We start from the raw sequence: 23,193 nt of genomic DNA, 5'->3' as shown, positions 1-23,193 counted from the left end.
TACAGATAGAGGGTTAAAATCTTCAGTCAATATCTGTCTAACTGTGGGCAGCTGGATATTCCTTTACATCTGGAAACATGACAGCTGAAATATCCTTGTTTTTTTAGCTTGTATAACTGTGGATGAAACTACACAGACTTCTGAGAAATGGGCAGCTTCAGGGTCAGGTGAATTTGTTCTGACAAAACCTTTTATTTCTGTGCAAGAATCAAGAGCTGGCCACCCTTGCCCTTCTCTCTGCAGGTGCTAGGAAATGACAGCCTTACTTGGAGGGTAGCAGAGTTTCTTCAAGGAATGATGGATTTTTGCATTTTCCTTCCATTCCCAGAGGCCTCTTCCTAAATTCCCACCAGGATCTGCGTTGAGGAACACTGCTCGGTTTAGTGGGTCAGTACTTGGGGAGAAGCACACCTCTGTGCAAATCTGTTTGTTCATACACCAAAACTGTATGAATGAGTATGGCTAATCTAGCATGTTTGTTGGCAGCATTGTGGTTTACACCAGAGGTATTTCAGTTATTCATACCATCTCCAGATTAAATATCCTTTGGGGCTTTAACCTTACTTTGTAACCCCAAAGACGCTGAATTATCAATAAAATCACTCCACTCTTTGGTACTTTACATGTCTCTGAATCTTCTCACTGCTTTCTCCTTCCTCATGATGCCAAATTACATTTTGTGTTCTTGCTCTCCTAAACCCTGAAGGTGCTGTAATCCAGCCTGAACTTTCTTTGCTTGCATCACTTTCATCCTACTTATCACAACATCTAAACATTTTCTTTCATAAACCCCTCTTTTTCTGAGGCCTCTTGTAGAAACAGAATTACCTTTTAGTTCTAGTTTAGAAATCTGTCCTCTTGTTTAAAATCTTCCTTGAATTCTCATTGTTCTGAAAACACTAACTCCCACCACATTAAGACTATGTGTGTGTCAGTAGTCTTTCTTACAGACATCTGACTGTCAGGCCAAAGACTGTCTTATCCTGAGATTTATACAACGCCCAGTCAGGACAAAAGCTGACCTGTGTGGTGTGCCACAGACATGTGCAGGAAAAGGAAAAAGATCCTGTCTAATCCATTGTATAACTTGCTCAGCTCCTGAGGATGCCATGTCTACGCCAGTTGGTGGGCTTAGCAGCTTTAAGTGACCAGGAAGCCAGAGGTGAACTTCTCCCAGTAAAATGATTTTCATTATCACCAGCAAAGGGAAAATAGAGCTGTTCACCTATTTTCCTCATTTCTTTATGTATGAATGCTACAGCAGAGACTAGCTTGTTCAGAATGACAGTGGTAGAGAATGAGATTAGAGATTCTGGTCTGCATATTCATTATTAGGTAATGTAAACTCCATTGGTGTATCTGCTCATTTTTAGTAAAATAAAACTAGTATTTTAAAAACTAGGAACCTGAAGTTGGTTCTTAAGTGGATATTCAGATTACTGTGGCTAACTTTGGCAGTGCCACATAGACTGCATCTCCCTGTGGCAACTTAAGGCTCCTGAAAATTTGGTTTGGTAGCCACCTTTAAATTCTGTACTTTTATATATATATTTTTGAAACCAAGCACAAGCATATTCAGGAAATTATGTGACATTCAGTAATGTGACATTTATCCCTATTCATAACGTTTAATGCCAAGGAAAAATGATAGTGTTACACACAACCTACTGGCTGATCCTTTTGACATTGCAGAAATCTGATAGTTTGGTTTTTCCCCTCTATTTTTATAGTTCTCTGCAGCTTGATCCTTGGCAAAAGCACATGACAGACAATAATTGCAGAACACTAACAAAAGAAACAAGACAGGGTGAAAGATTTGAGACAGGAGATAGGAGTTAGCAGGAATACGAAGGAAAGACTTAATAGTCTCTCCTGGAATACACTGCAAGTTGCTGGACACGTTAGCCAGGTGGCTGCTGGTGAAACTAGCAGGACGGTTTAAGAAGAGGCCGTTTTCAGGTAGTCCTAAATACCAGACTGTGTGAGAATATGCAACAGAACCTGGGAGTGTTCCTGGTGCATGTCAGCATTCAGTTAGCATCACTAGCTGAGACCAGTGTGGAAGCTATCCATAACTGCCAAAGGAGGGTGAGAAGAAACTAGTTGAGATGATATACCTGCTTAAACTGCTAACTTGCCCCTGAAAGAAGGCAGTAGTAGAGGGAATGCTGAGTACGGTTCAGCTGACTTGGTCAAAATGCCAGTAGGAATGATTCACTGTGTGACTCACAAGGAAGAAGAGTTGCTGCTAGCCTGGGACCGTGGCTGGTTTCTGCTGAGCAGTGCAAGGCATGGACTGCCACTGCTTGCCTGAGAAGTTCATACAAAAAAGCATTTTCAACCATATGAATTATCATTTTACTTCAGATATATTTCAAGCCACAGAACTTTTTTCTAAATTTAGCACCTGAAAGAAAAAGTTTTTCATACTTGTTTAGGTGCCAGTAGATGGCACACAGTCTTCCTGCTTATGCAGTTAATATGCAGTAAAAAAGTCCTGCGGAAGCAATCCCACAGGAGTTATTGAACTGTTAATAAGAAAGCAGTGACGGCATAGTGCACAAATGCTGTTCAGCCCTGTTTGGGCTTCTCATGTGTTTGTATTGTTATGGTTCCAGACTGCTAATACCCTAAGCCTCAGGCTCTAACTTGAGCAGGAAAGGTTTATTTTTGGAAGAAGAATTTTTCCCATAGACAAGTGCCTGCAATACCAACTTTTTTTTTTTTTTTTTTTTTAATGAACCGTACAGTAAAACTTACACTAAAGTGAAAAGATTTGGCTCAAAACAGCATTGTACTACTGAGAAAGGAATAGTCAGAACCCAGACTAATGTCTGTACATTGAGATGCACTGCACCGCCAACAGCATGTCTAGGAGGTGGCAGTGGAGAAGAGATGGAGCTGGGTGGCTTGTGCATGGACAGACAAAACGGTCTGGCTAACATGCAGTTCTGTGGGTGCACAGCCACTGTAAGGCTGAAAAGCCAAACTGGGCTGATCTGCTGTGTGGCCACTCAGGAAGAGGCTGCACAAGCCATGAGGCTTGGTACAATTGAGGCAGCTGCTGGGAGGAGCATGTGGAAGAGGAGGGTAGCACATTGGAGGGCTCACTTTTGGGCATCCAATGTATTGTTGTAGTTATGAGACTGAAAATGTCTCATAATCATTAATCTCTGTGAAAGATGTATCGAGTAATGCTCTCTGGAAATCTACACTGGAGCACTGACATGTGGGCTGGTTGTTGTAAAAACCATCATTGAAATCCAAGATATGAGACACCCTATCCTAAAATTCACTTCTGCATTGCCCTCTAAACTCCATTGCACAAGGGCTTAGTTCAGCTTCCTGAACATATTTGCCTAGTGCTGTTAGAGGTGCCTGCAGTTACTTAGTCATATGGAAGAGGTGGATTTGACACCAGACTTACTGATGACCCACATGCTCTGCCGGGGCAAAGGGAGGCCATGATGATACCAGAGGGCACTCTCAGATAACTGTGTGTGATCACGTTTAAGTAACTGAACTGAGCCCGATGACTACATCTGCACTGACTGCACGACTGGGAAAGATGAATTTAGATGCAGAAGCTGGCACTGCCCTCACTAAAACTTAAGCACAAGGGATCTCACCCCAAAAAAGTCAAATCAAGTGTCTGATCCGAACTTCATATGTGCAGTCCAGGGAAAAAATGAGATATATCCCATTGTGATTTCTCTTCCAGGGTTCAGAGTTCCAGAAAGCAGCATATACCTTAGATCAGGAGCCAAGGACAAACCCTGAGAGTTATATCTGTGGGTCATGTTCTTTGACTTCAATACCTCATGTGGATCTTCAAGTCCCATGACTTGTCTCTGTTTATTCCTTTACATATAAAATATTCTTTCTAGCCTACTTTCATCAGGCTGTTTTTTAAGTTTAATTAATGCAGCAAGTCCATTATGCATATACAGTAATATTATTAATATTTATTGAATATTAATAATATTAATTATTAATAACACAATGCAATAAGTTAACTGATTCTAACAGTCTTTTTGTCTTTTTTAGTGTTTAATCTTACCACTTCATGTGACTTTTTGAGTTACAGGCTATCATTAAAATTCACGCTGGATGTTGTCCAAAAACTTCAAGTAAGAATGTTCTACATACAGGGTTTTCCCCAAGAAAATCTCATCACTCATTTAAAAGACATCACTGATTTCCAGCCCAGTGCTGACTCAGTGTGAGTAGAGATTACAAAGACTGGTAGAAACTGGCACTGTATTTCTGTTAAAGCCAGTATATGTTCATAAGTGAAGGTAGGGTGGTGCCACCACATTCCTGTCATTCAGTCACATTAAGTATGTTACATAAAAGATGACATTTCTTAGCACAGAAAGGGAGTGTGCTGTTCCTTTCATTACGTAATGTACATAGGAAGAAGGTAAATCTTCAGCATCCGTTGAGTTCAGGGGGAACCACAAAGCTATGAGGACTGGTCAGGCTCCTAGAGCAAATGACAAAAACTGAACAACCCTTGTTTCTTAGTGAGAAGGTGAAGGCCTCCATTGAAGTGGAGATTCAGGGCTTGTTATTACAGGTTTGCTTTGTGCTCCCAGTGGATGGTGCTGCCTTTGCAGTTATGTCCCCTGCAGCCCATATTCATTCTACTCAATGGATCAGTGGGACCTCTCAGTTGGTCATGGAAGGTTGAAAGGAATTTGATTTTTTTTCACCCAACACAAAGGAAAAAAGGAAAAAAGGATAAATTAAAGAAAAATCTATCTCCACGCAACAGACATTTTTGGAATTAAGAGATCAATATGCAGTACTTCACACGTATCTCAGTTATCTTCCAGAATAGGAAACGGATGTTTATAAACTGTGGACCTTGGACAGAACGAGGGTATAATTTCCCATTAAACCTAACACTATGTGTGTGTAGGTTGCAGCTAAGAGGGACAGTCCCACCCCTGCCTGTGGCTGTGTGCTCCCTTTGCCTCCTATTTAGTGATCACAGGGCTGCTAGAGAATATCGCTTCAGCTAAGCCAGCAGAAATGAAGTACCTGCTGCTCCAAATGAGTAGGATTCCCTCAGACCAGTAAGCTGAACTGACTCATCCTGCATAGTCACTAGGTCCAGCACAAGAAGGAAGGGAACAAGATGTTCTGGCTGAGAGAGAAGGAAGAGGGAAAGGAGGGGAGAATGGGCCTATCCTGACAGCAGCAGTCTGCGGTGGCACTGGTTATGTGTATCAGGAAACTATACCATTAATATGTCAAATGAATTAGCCGGGTGTACAATACTGTTATAATTATACTGCAGTTATGCTAAGAATATGTGATTTAATAGACAAAAGATAATAGCAGCCCTAGAACCTGATACCTTTTATTCCATCTTTTCATATGCAGCAGTACTTTTTAGGCATTGTAAATAGTCATAACATTTTATAATAGCAACTGAGATTAAGGTTCCACTGTGAAAACAGGTATTAATGCACACTCTGTAGGCTCTCTAAGGAAACAAAGAACGTGTAATAAAAGCTGTAGGGTAAAAAAACGGGTTATCTTCCTCACTTTACAAAGCAAGAACTCAGGTATGCCCCAGTTAAGGAAGCTGCTTATGATGAAGTATATGAACTCCTTTGGACATCTGGAAATTGAATGTATTTCTGTTAAATACCTTCACAGAGTGATCATTATATAGTGAGGGCGAGCTTAAGTGGTGGCAATCTGAATGGGAACAGGCACTTTGGCAACATTTCCAAACTATCAGATAAAGTGATTTTTTAAGTTTTATTTTCAGCCCCTTCAAGGCTGGGAATTGGATGCTTTTCTTTGAGTGTTAATAAATTATGACACTTGGATTTACATCATTAGTTCTGAACCACTGAAATATTTATCTACCTCTGTGAAGTATTAAAAATTTTAAGACTTCAGTATTTAAAATTCTAAAGGAGGCCAAATGGAGTTTTTTTAGTATAAATCTATTTCTAAAACTTTCAGTTGGAGGCTTGTGACAATTTTAACACAGCAAACTGGTATTGTTTAAGCACTAACTACAAAGTCTGCCTCTGTCATTGCAATTCTAAAATTGTCTCAGAAAAGTTAATCAAGGTTAACTTGGAATCACTTTTGCTAGCATTTCCCATAATACGGGTTGTACATCTTTGGGTATAAGACATGCCTTCAGAATTTTGACACCGGAACATGTAATTGTATCCAGTAGAGAAGTGGACTAGGAAAAATTAATTCAGAAGAATTTGTGCTAGGATAGTTATGAATTTCAGGAATTTCCGGGGCTAAATTTCTACAGGCGTGTTTTTGAAATTCTGCAGACTTCTAATAAGACAGGCCTAATGCACTGAACATCTTTTTAAATTAATCCACCAAGTTCAATGGTGAAACGCTATAATCACGTCAGAAAACACCAAAAAATGCAATTCTGAGAGAGAAGTCGAAATCAGAATCTTAGGTTTATAATGATGAACAGGTGTTTTCCTCATGCCAGGTCTCATGGGCCAACGCTGGAGACACCATACCAGTGTGATGCACCATAATCTGCTGAGGCAAATCATGTGCTCTTTGTAAGCTGCTGCAGAAAATTTCACATGTTTAACGAACAGATCAAATCAGGACTCACAAAACTCCGGTTTGATATACTGCATCAGGCATTCATCGTTAGACAGATTTCGTGATGGTGGAGCATGTAAACCCCAGCATGGGTCTTGCTTACCCAGGCATAGTTGAGATGAGGAGCTGCTCACAATTTCACCTGTGGAGGTAAGAACAAAAACCTGGGCTGCAGGGTCTCCCTCCTCTCCTGACTGTGGAGTCCTCTTTCAGGTTTTCTCTTAAACAATCACTGTGAAATAAGCTCTGGCTCTCTTGAAGTCAGTGGCAAAATTCTCATCACTTTTCCTTTCTTGACAGCCCTCATCCCAATTTTTTCTGACTGATCCAGCCAAGCAGTCGACAGAAAGAAGCTGCTCTCCTCCCTCCTCCTGCCATTTTTCCTGCTGCCCTGACCTAGGGGACTAGCTCTTGACTTTGGTGCCGAGTGCCTCAGTGCACTGGAATTTACTGTCAGAAAGGAAACACTCCGACTGCTACAGGACACCATGGGCATGTGTTGCTTACACAGTAATGTCACCCTTTGGGTCATTGTAAGGCAGAAGGTAAAGCTGACAAGTGGTGTTTATCTGTCAACGACATCTTGTACATGCCTTGAAGTGTCTCCAAGCCGACTGCCTTGGAAAAAAAATGCAATCTAGGCTTTAAAGTTTAATCTTCCTTCGTCTTGCTACATAGAGTAAGACCCCATTTGTGGATGCTACATCTATACAGAAAGTATTTCTCATCAGTTGTCAGCCAAGGTCACGTCTCATTTACATGGCAGAAAAGTAGAGTGCATGACAGAGTAAGAAGGTCTTTCTTCCTGGCAGGTCCACAGTGCAAGGCTGTGATTAAACTGAGCTGCCCAGGTAAATCCAGGTGTCTTTCATCAACACCAATAAGTTCAGCAAAGTTGTCAGACAAAGAGGACCGCCTTCACAAATTAGATGGGGACTTAAAAAGTAATAGATGTCCTGAGATTGAGCATTCTTCCATGCTGAGGTACTTGCCTATCTTGCAAAAGCAGAAGTTGTGCATTTTTCAGTTGTACATTTTTAGACTTCCACTTGCCAGCGTGTTCTGTTATTCTTATTCATAGAAAAGAAAAAATGCTCTGCAGACTATCAGTGATATCAAAAGAAGTAAATTCACCAACATCTATAATGTCCTATTTTAAATAGAATATGTGGCAAAGGCAGAATGAGCACCAAATGAAGTCACTATGATGCCATTCTGCTGCAGACATGGAGAACAGGATTTCCAGGCCTTGTGCCTGGTGGTAGGGGACTTGAATGGGGTTGGGCCCTGCCAAACCTCATTCCAGTGTTCTCCTGGAGAAGTGGGCGTATGGGTTGCTCCTGACGGGAGGAAAGGCTCCATCTGCTTCTTATCCTTCATCCTTGGGCTCAGTAAATAACTATTTCCTAAAGTCTCCAAATCTCCAAATATTAAAACTGTTGGAAAATTATTTTCTGTTATGTAAGATTTCAAAACTTTGGATTCTTTATTAGTACAAAACCAGGATGCTGTTTATTTTTGAAAGAAAACACACAGACATGCCAGCATTTTGGGGGTTATTTCCAGATTTTGTTGTGTGTGGACTGGGAATCCTTTCCCATTCTCATCTAAACTGACTGTTTCTGTCCAGCATTCTTATTTCAATTGATCAGCTTTTCTCAATATTAACAAAACCTTTCAGTGGAAAAAATTTAAATAGAATCGGACTATCTCAAGTTGGAAGGGATCCATAAGCATCATCAGGTCCAACTCCCTGCTACTCACAGGACTGCCTAAAACTATTATGACTAAAACCGTCATTTGGTTAAAAAGTTTGATTAAAGATTTGTCTCTGAGGTCTTCTGGGAATGTCCTGATCCTTTGCCTTGGTGACAAGATGAAATTTTTTCTCTGGTAACAAACAGACAGTGACTTACTAGAATAGAGCCTGAAGTAAGTGAGGGAGTTCAGTCCTAGGAATAGCAGCAAATATGAAGTTATGGATGCAGATCTAGCAGCTGCAAGAGCAAATAAGGGTTTGGATGTTTGACCAAAGGAATTTATTAAAAACAGATGAGAGAGAATGATTTAATTATCTGACGCCTTGGTTAGCTGCTCTTTGGAAACTGCTCAAGGAGCTGAACAGAGTTAAAATAGGATACTCATGTTTTGGAAAGAGACTGCAGAAGATTAATTGGGGCAGGCATGGAAGGGAAAGGCTCAGAAAGCTTAGCATGTCTGGCCTCTGAGGTGGCTGAGAAGAGGGCTTACGGTGGTACACAAAAGCCACACTGCAATGAGGATAAATTTTGGTCAGAAGATGTTCCCTTTATGGAAGGGCAAAATGCAAGGTCACAAGCTAACTTACAGAAGGAGAATATCAAGCTGGGAGAAGAGATGTTTCCATCCAGAGACATGAGGCAGCCTGTGCAAACAGGGGTGATTTTAGCAATAGGATTAGTTAATGAAAGGATGGCTGGGGATGGCACAGCATCTAGTTGTACCTACTGAGGTACAGGAGGTGGGCTAGAAACAAGGCGGAGCTCAGCTCTTTCCATCTCGTGGTTTCTGTGAAGGGTCTGGCTCAGTCATTTGGCAAGTGGGCTGGTGGCTGAGTTGGAAGGTGGTTTGTGGCCTTTTCACTTGCTCGGGAGTTGTGTGTTCAGCAAAGAGGAGCTAAATGCTTCCTTTTCTGGCTCAGCTCCTTCACAAGATGAGTTGCAATCAAATCAGCTGATTACCATATATAGGGAAGCAGAGCAGGACTGCAGGGAAAAAAATGCTTAAAAATCTGAACTTCACAGAATGAATAGATAAATGCATTTATTAACAAAGTTTACAGGTTGGGTGGATAGGTAATTGTAAGCATGTTTAGATATCTCTGTGATCCAAGAAGCATAAGCTTAGAATAGAAAAAAACAACAAAAACACACCCCACCCCCCCAAAGTCAGACATTTCCTTCTTTTCAGTTTTTTCCTTCTTTTTTTTAATCAGTCTTAAAGCAGTTTGGACAATTGTTAGCCAAAATCAACACCTCTCTTGTATGCAGTGATAAAACAAGCTTGGTGATACCATGCACTCTGCAAACATGGAGAAGTATAAGAAGGCAAGCTCTGAATGACATCTATCCAATGGCACCAATGTACTAATAATTGTTACAGCATAAGCAAGATGGGGTCAACATGATGACAACATTTATGCAGGAAGAAAAATAAACTGAAATGACTAAGCTGTCTTAGATTGGAGTATAGAGTATCTGTACATGATTGAGTCATGGACTCAGTTGGGGATTAGACTGAAACAAATAAAACATGGCTTACTTTCTTGGGAAATAAACTGCTTTCTCTGTCACTGCTAGTGCTAAGGTACACTGAAATATCATGGTCTAAATCTACCCCAGTGGCATCTTCTGTAATACTATTAAAAAATACATTATAGGAAAGTTGCAACACTGGATTTTTTTATCAGATTAGAAGAGAACGTAACATGAAATGCAATTAATTATACAAGTATAATGTAAGGGTAGGAAAGAATGAAAGGATAAGAAAATTTCCAGATAGTTGCTGCTCCACAGTTTCAATTTATTTCATGCAGATAGAGAGCCTTTTGCTTGCACTCTCAGCTAGCTGGCCTTTAGAAAACAGAGACCTCAAGAAACACACATCTCTCCACACACCACAAAGCAACTATAGTATTTCACGATTTTTTTCTACCCATAACCCATCTTCCTCCCTTGTTGCCTAGCAGAGGTTATGAAGACAATTTAGTTTTTCTAGCTATGTCTATACCCATAAATAAAAGAGGGCTAGAGCACAAGTTCAGGTGTTGTTCTGTGATTATCCATGCTAGGGGATGGTTAGTGTGTTCTCTGGTAGCATTTTGGCTCCGGCCAGCTAGCACTCTCCCACCTATGCCTAAGCATAGCTCAGGCACATGCTAGCAACCATTCCCTGTGTACATTTTGGCTGCAGTCTCCTGCTTTTGGGGTAGAGAAGGAGTTTTGCTGTACAGATGAGAACCACACACTTTCAACTTGGCCACTGGGCCTGTGAGTGGTCTCAGTACTGATTTATTTAGTAGCATGAAAGTGCTCTATGAGTTAGATTATGTCTTCCTTAATATCCTTTTTCCTCCTCCTGTAAAGGAAGCTCTTTAAAGCTGCAAGGATAAGCACTGGTCTCCAATCCTTTCTCACTGTCAGATTGCAATAGAAGTCCTCTCTAACCCATCCAGTGCTAGACTGTGACCATATTTAATCCTGTTTGTATTAACAGGAATCTCCAGACACGTAGTTCTCGGCACCTCTTGGCACATGATGGGTAAAATGCAAAGACACCTGTCTTAGAAGGGGACACTAAGGAAACACCATGCTGGAATCAGCAGTTACTCTTCATCCTCCTCTTATTCCAGGTATCACAGTGCTCGGTTGCTGGATGCGAGTAGAATGAGGAACAAGAAAAAATTATCTCTGCAATGTCATTAGGTCTGTTCACGCACTGATTCCCTACTGCCACCACACTTGTATACACAGAGGAACAAAATCCCCAGTTACCTATTCAGGGTAGCACTCTGTTTACTTTCCAAGGACAGGAATTATTTCAGTGATATAAGGAGGTTTACCTAGTGATATGAAACAAAGGAGGAAAATATTTTTAATATTCCTTGTTTACATCCTTGCAGGCAGGGGTCTTGCCTTTCTCTGTATTCTACAGGAACATGAATGACTCAAATAATAAAATACTACAATGAGTAAAGCAGAAAAAGCCAGAGGACAGTCTGGTCTCTTTAAAAAAAAAGGAATGAAACACCCTTGCCATGTAAGATGGAAATAAAATGGCTAAATAGCCAGAAAAAAAACAGATTGTAGAAGAAACAATCATGCACTGGCCACAGGATAAACAATCGCATGACCACTGTTCCATTTCTAACCCCTATTTAAAGATATAAAATAAGTTTACTATAACATTTGGGTGTATTTAGACACTGAGCAGTCTGTCTACTAGCCTGGTTCTTATTGATACGTGATAATGATATAAACATGTATTTTAATAACATGAAACCCTTGAGGACCACTTTATCTATTGCAGTAAACACTACAGTTTGGTCTCAAAATCCTAAAAGGGCATAAGAAAATAAATCCTAGCACCCCCGATCGACTTCACCTGCATTTTTATTGCCTACATATTCATAGTTTAAGTAGGAGTTAAGGAGGAGGGCAGCCCCATGGTTTAGTTTAGTGGCTCGGTGTGTGTGCTACAGATAGGATTTCCATTCCTTCTGTCTGGTTTCCTGGCTTGGCAAAAGCAAGGAGTGTTGCATCTCCTGGATGAGTGGAAAACACAGTATATCATCTCTCAGCAGTGACCTCTCCAGTTAATGAAGTAGCAGTGCCGAAAGGAACACTACCAAAAGCAAAAATTAGGATGGCTACAGGAAAAGGACCCAACAAGGTGTAGCAAATGTAAGCAGAAGGAAGATACTTCGCTGCTCCAAGCAGGAACACAATAATCCTTTTTTCTTCATTCATATTGGAAAGTACTCCTCACTGCATCTTTGCATACTGCTTTCTCTTAAAGCAAAGAAATTAAGTTTCACTGCAAGCATACTGTCTATACTTATTTGTCCCTTTTATGTTGTGGGAAAAGGTGTAAGTGTATATAGGTAGTTCCTATAAGTTCTGCAGGCAGGAAGGGGTTCTTTAATAGCGTGGCAGTCACTTTTCAGCCTCTATCTGTGTGTGTATATGTGCCTGCACGTTACAGAGAGAGAGGCAGAGAGCAAGCAGTGCAGCTGAATTTAGAAAGTTATAGATGTTCTCATCAGCCCCATGCAATGCAGCAGAGATTCCTTCCAAAAGCCAAGGGAGCAGAGGCTGCAGACAACAGATGTGAGAGGGGTTCCCATAACTGTCAATTTTCAAAGTGTTTGCATTGAAAAGAGAGGAGGTGCTATTTTGATTGATATTTCAGTTGCAGTATATAAAGCAGAGGAATTCTTCTTACCCTCTGCTTGTCACACTGATCTGCATACTCTCTCAGCTGGACTTGGGGCTACTACTTACTGCATCTGAAGGGCTGAAACTCACTGGAAATAAAGAATTCTTGTAAAAATGCCGGAACCCACCAAGAAAGAGGGTAAGCATAACAAATACTACCTCAAGATTTCTTAATTACAGGAATTACGAGTACACACACACACACAAACAGTTTTTAGACCATCTTCCATATTTCAGCAACAAATAATATCTAAGAGTGATAGCTGTGTAACATCATTGTATCATTACAGATCACCGACCTTTTAAACTAAGAAATTACTTTCAGGTAGAGGTATAGCACAAAGCTGTTTTGCCTCCAACTGTTTTAGTCAATAAACAATGGCTTGCAGAGATACTGCAAAACTACTTGATTGGGCAAATGCTGTATTCACTTTTTAAAGACTGAGGGATTTTTTTAGTGTAATTAGTACTTTCTCTATAGCTAAGATATCTAGACTCTGGAAAACAGGGAATAACCATTTCTTATGTGATAAAATTTAAAAAGCCAGCATTTTGATATGCTTTTCATAAAGCTTTATAAGTTATTGAATAGAAACAATGTGTTTATCAAACAGTTTTAAGATTCTGATGAAAATATATCCTATGTGTCTAAAGCATAATTGAAGAATGTAGTAAGTTTTGCTGTACAGGTCAAACTGCAATGATACAATTTGCCACACTACAGAAATTATTATTTTATGTTTCAGAAGGCTAGTTAAAGGCAGTAATACTGCCCCTTCGTAGCAAAGAAACTGAGTATGTGTTCTGCTAGCAAGATACAGAAATTGTCCATTGGAGACTACCCAAAGAGGCATAAAATCTTCAGAGTCCATTATTTCATAACTTTTTAATAGCTAGTATTTTTTTTTTTACTATTTTTAAAATTTAAGCTACATAAGCTTCTTATATTTACATTTTTTTGTAGCCCTTCTTTTATTTTTCTTTCAGATTTAGACATTTTGGTAAGAATTTTTGGGGATTATTGTTTAGCATTGACAATATACATAGCTTCTGCAAAGCCATAAATGTGCAAACTGTATATGCTTTGCAAGTGTTGCCAAAGAACAGGTATACAGACAAGTTGCCAAATATATTCCCAAATGCAAAACTGAGTTTAATCTTAAAGATAATCTTGTGGAAAGTACAGAAGTCATTAAATAGCATTTATTTCCCATCAATTCTGAAAGATCTGATAGGCCCATGTGTGTAGTTTGAATGAGTACATTTGATTTAACACTGTTCTATCAACAGCATTTGCTTGATTTTAAAAGTATTTGAAATATTTTCTGGTTTTGTGGAAGGCAAGAGCAAAGCAACTATCAGGAGCATTAGGCAGTTTCAGCACCTTGTTGGGTTGGGGGCATATGAAAACTAAACTTTTTGCACAACTGAATCTTAAGTGTTGACAGACCAATGTGATCACTTTACTTACTAGCCCTCCTTAGTGCTCGAGGACAATGATGGATGAAGCATCCTTCTGAAAATAGCTACACCAAGTGCACGAATTAATACGAGAGCCTAATCCTCTATATCAAACCTAGAGCCAAGCCCCTTCTAGAGTGTCTTATTTGTAATTCAAATGATTTACACATGTATTAAGTGACCTTTTTACTTGATCTGCTATTTGACTGGATATTACCCAGTTTAATCAGAATGCATTCTGTGGCTGCCAAATAAACAAAAAAACCTAAAATATTTCTGTACTTTCAAAAGATATGTGCTTTGGAGAAAATCTGTCAGGATGCCCATGTTTCTAAAGGTTATTATTCTGTTTAAGCCTAGATTGTTTCAAAGATGTTTTTACAATGCAATGATTACAAATGCAACTCCGTGGTTGTGTTACAAAATAAGTTTAGTAACTCTGAACAACATTATATTGACAGTGGAATAAATGTGATTTTTGATGAGTCAATATTCAGGAACATAAAAAATATTGAAGCCTTGTGTCCTGATAGAGCTAGAGTTCACAAGTAGTAATGAGCTCTGGAAAAGTGATACGCACAGGTTGTACACTGGTTGTTCCTCATTGCACCCAGCTTATTTGCAGCCAGTAGACCAGGGTGATAACAGGTTTTATCTTATTGTACTTAAGAGATTAGCTGCTTCCTAAAGATTTTTGATTGATCAAGAACTCACCTGAGTCAGCAGCAGTACCTGTATAGTAAGTAGAAGTACTTACGTATTAGCTGCAGGAATATTCGGTACCAATGATAGTACAATACCACTGCTACTACTCACATTAATTCTACCAATAAGAATTCAGAACCTCACATGTCCTTCAAATGCCTGTTCTCAAGGTAATCTCCAAGGTGTGAAGGATCAAAGGTAATTAATCAATGAAGGTGAACCTTGGACTGATTACATTCTGGAAGGCACCACTGGAAGGCCTCTCTGAGAAACCTTTGCGGAAATTGTTGGCAGACCACAACAGAAAGCAGATTAAAAACAGAGGCTTAAGGCTGCTGCATCACATGGGCATCTAAGCATTATTCTTCTGACATGTCCAAAACAAGCAATCTACATGAATTATCCCATATCGCTTATTCTCACAGGCCCTGACAGTTAAAAATAGCATATACAAGAGCAAGCAGCTGAGAAATCAGAAACTGGCTAACACTATGTTAAGAAATGTTAAGAAAATCTCAGCTTTGCATTTTTTTGTCACTGAAGTCTCTGAAGTACATAGCTAGATTTTTCAGAGGCAGTGCTAGAGCAAGCTCCCAGGCTTTTTTTTTTCAGGCCAAATGCTCTTTGAGCTATTTTAAGATTATTAGATTACTGAAGTGAGAAATTTCCTGACTTGGTGAGAGTGTAGCCTCACAACGTGCTCTTAACAAATAGGATCACCAAACTAAACACACCACTCAGCTTAGAGAAGGTTGCTGGAGCACTTCAGCCTGATGGAATTTGTCACTGTAGAAACAGGCTTCCATGACTAATGATTTAAGGCCTTCATTGTACTCCTAAAAAGTTGAAGTCCTATATATTACATCAGCTGTGGCTTTTTTTGAGTATATGGTCATGATGTTGCAAGGTAGTTTTGTCTTAGCCTGTTCAAGATTTCATATTCACAAGGTGAAGTTTACATCAATGGGTTAACCGATCCCAGTGGATGACTAGGATAGAACTGTGATACCTTTACCAGCACATTTAAATTTTAATGGTCTTTAGTTTTCCTGGTGACTGATCAAATAAACCTCCCTCATATTACTTCCTGTAATTTGTAATCACTCAGTCAGTCTTTCCTCTCTCCCCTTTCCTTTAACCAATATTCAGAATAAGAGCTGCTCGTTAATTAGGTGCCTTCTTAAACTGTCACAGGCCACGGCATTTGGATATGCTCTTGTAAAAGTGCCAAGACTCTCAAGAGGAATGGTTTCAAACTATTTGTGGGCATCATCCCACAGGGACAGGTGCAAGTCAGTCCCCAGTAGGCAGCTCTGTAAATTTGCCTTATTTATTTTCCCCAACCTAGGAAATAACTCAGGGCCATGAGTTAAGCAACCATTCCGAATTTTAAGCCAAAGCATTTATCAACTGTCTGCCAACTTAATTTTCTAAGGGTTTGCAGTCTCTGCTTTAATACTGCTTGAGGCATCCACATATTGGCAAGGCATCAAAATTAAAACTCAGTGTGTCTACTTTAGACAGTGGTTTAGTAAAACTTTTTTCGGTCTGTAAACAGCATGGATGTAAAAGTTGTGAAGAAAACTGTGCATATATTGTCTGTTAGAAGGACAATCTCTACAGCATGAAGCAATTGTGAAAGGAGGTTAAACAGACATTACCAGTAGAGACTGCTTTGGAGATACAGTAACACTGTTCTCTCTGAAGAAGCCCGATTGAAACCGCCTTTACTTCTATGAGCTTTTAAACATGACCAGTTTTGTTTCATTGTATGATTCTTCTACAATTATAGTTGCTTTATATTTATAATATTTAAAACAATACCCCAGTCTGGTGTATCAAGATAATAGGCACTGTCAAACAAGTCAGCCTAGTCATATAATTCATGTAAGGAGACATGTAGAGCAGCATTCCTGTGGGAAATCAATCTCAGTACCAAGGCTGGATAAGATTCAATCAAAGTTAGATTTCTTTTCAAGGTCAGACAATTTTTCAGAGGTGAAAAAAAAGTTAAATGGAAATCCTGTTTCAGTATATGGATTTGGCTTGTGTCAAAATTAACACTACTGATGGAAAGTTTTCCTGAAAATTCAAGAACCCAGCGCATGAACATTGTATAACATTGCTTAACGCTTTCCATGCAGAAGAATGGACCTGTATAATCGTTTTATTATGGCACCAAACTGGGCACTGCAGCTGCTGCTGTCCTTGCTGCATAGATACATGCTTCAGCGACGCAAAAGAAAAGCATAGACATCGATCTTCTGCCACCATCATTGCTCCTCTGCAGGACTGACTGAAAGGCATTCCCATTATTTCTAACTACCTTCAGTCTCGGAGCCAAATCACACTCAAAGTCAGGCCTACATATATCATTTACAAGCACTGTATTGAAGTCACAGGTAAATGAGTTTTGGTGGACGAGGGAAGGAGGAAACCCTAACCCCTTATCTTATTTTCCCTCTCAATTCTTTAGAAAGTTTCTCTTCATCACCTCTAGTGAATAAATTTAAAGCCCTCACAAATGGAAAGCAAACTTACGCCTAACTGTTGTAACTAGATCCCTTATGGTGGGCCGCGCTCCTGTCCTGAGCCCTGCGGAGCTGTGTCCTCCTGCACAGATCTTGTTGCACGCTGGGAACTGAGTTGTTCTTAGACTGTCTTTGCCCTCCCATTGCTCATTTCTAAGTGTTGCTCCCACACTTCCTTCTGAGATACCATCTCAGATTTGTTCTTTGACCTTCCACCTCCACTGCTTAAGTTTAAGACTACTTTTCTAAGCAGATTAATTTGATTGAAAAAAAAACCCTACACTGGCAAAGAAAAATCCCCAAACTCAATTTATATTGGAGTTTTTACATTTTGTTTTATTTACACCATTATTATACAGTGTAAATGGAAGGAACTACATCGATTTTATTTTCTCATATAATGCATTGATTTTATTTTAACAGTAATGTAGGAGGATAACAAAAGATTGATCTGGCTTACTGTTGTTCTTACTTGAGCTGAAAAGCTTGTCCGCCTGTGCAAAAAGCAGTGTATTTATGCACAGGAAAAATAATTAATATTGTCACACTAAAACAAAAAACTCATTGAGTTCCAGAGGAAAACAGAGAACAGTCTTTCAGCAGACCAGAGGGTGCTTTGTACTTTGCAAAACTGAAATTAGCAAATGCTGCCTTTGTGCCTCCCTATGCTGCACCTGTTGGGAAGATAAATAAAGGACTGCCCAGTTCTTTCCCCTCATACCTCCTAAATATATCACTTTAAGAGAGCTTTAAAAAAAAAAAAACAACCGTGCTACAGTACCCTTCTGTTCCATGAAAAACTGGATGAGTTTCCTCCTATTAGTTTCAGGGATCTACCGTACAAGATGGGAAGGTCTATGGTCACACAGCAAAAACCCATAACAGGTAGATCAGGAGAGACCAGTTATCAACACATTAGTAGCTGTCACACACATCAACAGTCCTTGGAAAATATGTTGTACAACTTATTACATGTTTCCTAAGGGGACATCCAGAGGGTTCCTTGAAGTGGAAGAGCAAATCAAGTTTGAAAATAAATTACCTGGGGAAATTTCCCTTGGAATAGAGCCAAATACTAGACTCGTCACTCAGTCAGAATCAGAGATTCTATTTAGTGAAGAGGTCTTAATTTAATAATTGCTCTAGAAGGAGGGGGAAAAAAGGTCATTCTCATCCAGACACTAATGTGACTTTGCACTGAATGTAAAAATCCGTAAAATAAAGAAGGCGGCAAATGGATAGAATCATTAATTTCAGTTGTAATTAGAATTATCTCAGTCCTACTGCAAACAGCTTTGTTCCCTGAGTCTGAGGAACTCTGTAGCTGACAAACAGCCCCGTCCCTTCCCATCCAGCCCCCTCTCTCTGCTCTCAGCCGCAATGCAGTGTTACTTCTGAAGACTACAAAAAAAAGATATATAGGGACATATAGGATATAGGGAACCGATATTTGAAGCCATTTTTCCATCATTTACCGGGGGAGTTTGATGCACTTTATTACCACTGGGAGATTTTATTGTTTTGTTTTGAAGAGTTGTTGGCATTTTAAGAGTTAGGGAAGAGAGGACTGATCTGACATGAATGCCCATGTTAGTTCATTGAAAATTTTGATAAGTTTGCGACCGTACAAAGATCCTAACAGTCTTTTAACTGTCACAGAAGATCTCTGGATTAGGAACCAGATACCTAAATGGAAGTGTGCACAAGTGAACTAGGTGTCCCCGCTCCCACTGGAGTCACAGGCAGCGGGTCATTACAGTCAGTGGAGCCCAAATTGCTGTTCAGCTGACCAGCCAGCAGTTGCCTAAACATAGGTGCCTACTGCCATATGAGACGCTCTAGGATACACTGAATACCCATTTTGGACTGGCAGATATGGCTCAGGACCTACGGCAGATCTGCAACACCCTGGAGTAGTAACTAGAAACCAGAAGGGTTTCTACAGTACCTGAATATCATTGATCAGCTATGTTTAAGGAAATTATTTGAGCCATAAGCAGCTATTTTATGGTGAATAAAAATCTAATTCCATTGATTATAATGGTAGCTCAGACTCCTAGCTCACACCACAGACGCACATTCATGTCTCTCCCTTTTTTCTGAGTACCTTAACAATAAGGCTGCAGAGTTACTCTGTATAATTTGTTCAATTAGTGTTTAAGGATTTTCTGCAATGGGTAGTTTTTAAGACAAGGACAGAGTTCCACTCCAGCATTATTTGCATGTGATACTCGGATGCTCTCCCTCAACAAATGAGGGAGTACATTGGGCCCAGATTCCCCTGAGCCAAGAAAAGAGCGCCCTTCTGTAAATCTGCTGGGTGCACTGATAAAAATAAAAACAAAAAAAAAAAAAAGAAAAAAGAAAGAAACAAAAGGTGCTATAGCCATTTATTTTTGTTACTTGGGAGATTGAGATGGTTTTACTTCATGTTTTATAAGAAGGAGACAATATATTTTATTTCATAGCTGAGCATTTAAATCAACTAAAAATTAAATTTCTTTTTTTCATCAATGAAAGGAAACAGAAAGTAGCATTCCTGTTCCAAGCAATAGTAATTACTCTTCTTCCTTTCTACTCCAGCTTACTCTCACTTCCTCCAACAGCTTCATGCTGTTAGACGAATGACTGGTTACATCAAGGACATTTGTAGCTATGAGTAACAAGCACTTTTTATGTTAAACAATAAAGTGTTTCTGAATATTCTACAACGTGTTCAACAAAAGACATGTAGATTTAGAAATCCCCATAAATTCCTATTTCTGGAATTTAGTGCTCCTAATTTTTTCAGGTGTGGATTTAGCTCTTAGAGCTCAATGAACTAGCAGATGATTCAGCAAAGATGGAGATGCTTGAAGCAGAGAGTGAACAGAGACCTCTTTGAACCCTAAAAAATACAGCATTCAAAAAATGGAGTGGTTTCTTTCTGACTTCCTTTTCCCGTTACCTATGTCTGTATTGCTAATGGCATCTCCACAGAGCAGTTGGTGGGACCTAGGCTAAGTGATGCAGGATGTCTTACATCCACATGGCTTAGAACTGCCTCATCTGAAGAAGACCAGTCACATCCACAATCCTCCACTGCTTGGCCAAGTGTCTTTATGTGTATTTTCAGTTTAAAGTGGCAAAATAACCTGTTGTTTCTGCTGCGGTTAGCCATGGTGGTGTTAGATGTCATAATACTGAGATGTTGCATGCCCTGCTCCCTGGTAGTGCTAGATAGGGGTTAGTTTAGGACATTAGACCTCCTGAAGTAGTGTCAGAAGGTCGTTCAACTAAAAGTTGAATATGGCATAGTCTCAGAAAAGTTCTGAAATTCCAAAAAATTCACCATCCTAAAAATCACTCTATGCTCTGCCTTGGAGTAAAGTTGTTTGTTTCAAAAAAGACCCTCACAAATATGGTAACTTGCAAGTCAGTCAGTGCATGTGACTTCCATGCATGCAGAGAGCTGCAGTACCAGGACATGGGAGCGTGGCTGGGTGACTCATTCCACGATTTAGAGGCCCACTATGTGCCACCTCCATGTTCCCAAAAGTGTACAGACACTGCAGCAAGAAGGGAATCCTGCTATGTATTGCAGCAATTAAACATGTTCAAGAGTCATTGCTGTCCCTTCCCTGGAGATCAGGAAATATTTCTTACATAATTTGCTATCCCCTGGCCCTATTACTAATTGAAAATAGCATGTGACCTACTTCTTAGGGCAGTTGTTCTTATATGTGATGGCTCCAGCAAGTTATTTTGATCAGGTGATTATTACAAAAAGCTCCCTTCTAATTTAATTCTCGTTAGGATCAAATGGTGGTTTTAGTGAACATCTGAAAGTGTTGTTCAGTAGTACCACAATGCTTCTTGAGAGGGATCTGTATTAAAATACACACTCATCACGACTTCTCAGGCTCAGAATAACTTACTAATTTTGGTCATAAATGCCAAGGGTACGTTGCAGTCATACACAGACACAGACGAAGATTCCCTTTTTATGCAGATTTCTGTTTACACATCTTAGCTCTGTGTGCATAGACATAAATTGCAGAGACCTTTGCTCCACTTCTTGCTATTGAACGGACTGGATGGAACACATTAGGAAGGGGCTGAGCGAAAGCAACTCATAAATCACCTCAAACAGTTACTTTTTTCTTGAACAGAAACCAGGCTTTGTTCAGCTAGCATGAAAACCGAGTCTGAAAGCCCATTTCAAATTTTGTCTTCTCTCAAAGCCCTGAAGGTGTGGTGAAATCAAACAATGCAGATGCAGCTAAAACTGAGAGAGACTCCAAACGAAAAGCTTACTGGTTCAGTTGATGAGATAAGTGTTACTCCTTGATGCACACCTTACTCCAGTGTGCTAGTGGACTACAAAAAGCAGTAAATCAGAGCTGTTGAACAGTTGTTGAATTCCAGCCTCTGGGTATTTTTGTGTTCATTTTCATAACTTTTTGCCATGAAACCTTTTCTGTGCAAGAGAAATGCTCGAATTATGGCCCCTAGCACCAGCTCCAACTGTTCTAGAAGGAAGAAAAACTTCCTCTCATCAGTCTGATCTGATTGTGCCTGTGTGATAGGGTCTTTCACTGTTTTCTGACCTGAAATGAAACGTTTCAAATCATTTGCACACTTGAATGTCCACAGTATTGCATTACTGTCCTTTTCAACAGCTTTATTAGTTTCCAGTACCACTAAAGCATTGTTCCTAGCAAAACTTACAAAAAACTCTTATCCCTGGTGATGTGGAGAATATCTGTGGCTACAGATATCTAGGAACAGTCACATGAGAAATGCCAGGCAGATGGAGTAATTCATTGACTAATAGCTTCTGGGTCTCATGCTGCGACATTCACGTAGATAGAGATATACATACACACACTGTAGCACATTCGGTATCTTCTGTTTTTATAAGAACATAGTATCTAGGCCAAAACCCTTATTTTAGACCCAAAGAGGAGTATAATACCAATGGAGGCTGTGGCTGCCACTCCTCCACAGATGCAGACTTCAGTGAAGGCACAGAGGGTCAGATGCCTTATGACATTTTTTCCATGGCATTCCCTCCAGCCTTACTAATCTTTCATCTAAGCTTCCCTTAGCCCTATTTTTAAAGGGGAAATCTGACCTCTGTCCTCTGCCCCTTTTTCTTTGCCCTTGTTTTGCATTTCCATGTTCTGCAGTGAAGGTTTCTCTCTTACCCAACAGCTTTTTTAGCTGCAGAGAAAGTATATTCAGTGAGCTGTGACTGTTATACACAGTAGCATCTCAAATGCATTTCGCTGTCATGCTTTGCGAGAGATTTTTTATATCACTTAGTGATTTGCTGATGCAAACCCCCACAGTTTGTCTGCAAACATCCTGCTGTAGTGTTTTCCCTAAAGGTAAAATTATGTGACTTTTTTAAAGTGAAGACTTATAATTCTCCGTTATCTTCATTGCTGCAGAATGAGATTGACAGGTAGAAAATGTAACAGTATTAACACAGAGGGATGTATGTAATTTCGTATGCCTAACACCCACAAAGGGTCATACGTGACTTTTGTGTACATAAATATTGCTGCACAATCCACCAAAGATTTGCCTAGTGCCATAGGTTTCTTGGACCTTAGGTGTCCTGAATTTTTACCTACAGAAAAAGTCCTTTCTATGTGTGCAAAATACTCCTAAAGGTTTTTCAATACGATACTGAATTCCAGGCATCTAAGTAACAATAAATATTTATATGCAAACAAGCTTACAAAAAAACACCACCAACAACAACCTCCCAAAGTCAGTACATAGAATTCCCATTAAATCAGTAAGTTTCTGAGTTTTAGGGTAACTTCTCATTCTTTTAGTGTTTGTTATCAACAATACTGCAGCTCTGATACAAAGCTTTCCTGCATTGCCAGTTATGTTTGGTGATTTTTAAATTCTTC

At 39.7% G+C, this 23,193-nt stretch overlaps 1 protein-coding gene across 1 annotated transcript in view; it reads left to right on the top strand.

Moving 5' to 3' along the window:
- The first annotated feature begins 905 nt into the window (after positions 1-905).
- MYBPC1 (myosin binding protein C1) overlaps positions 906-23,193 on the top strand; it is a 93,705-nt gene continuing 71,417 nt past the window's right edge. Inside the window, exons 1-2 of the mRNA XM_055807651.1 lie at positions 906-11,002; positions 12,562-12,726. Of these exons, the coding sequence (XP_055663626.1) occupies positions 12,702-12,726 (25 nt within the window). The 5' untranslated portion in view covers positions 906-11,002; positions 12,562-12,701. The remainder of the gene's footprint in view (positions 11,003-12,561; positions 12,727-23,193) is intronic.

Source organism: Falco peregrinus, chromosome 6, assembly GCF_023634155.1.
Source record: "Falco peregrinus isolate bFalPer1 chromosome 6, bFalPer1.pri, whole genome shotgun sequence".
Lineage (NCBI taxonomy): Eukaryota > Metazoa > Chordata > Aves > Falconiformes > Falconidae > Falco > Falco peregrinus.
The sequence above is the reverse complement of the archived record's forward strand: the minus strand, read 5'-3'. Positions and strand labels throughout refer to the sequence as shown.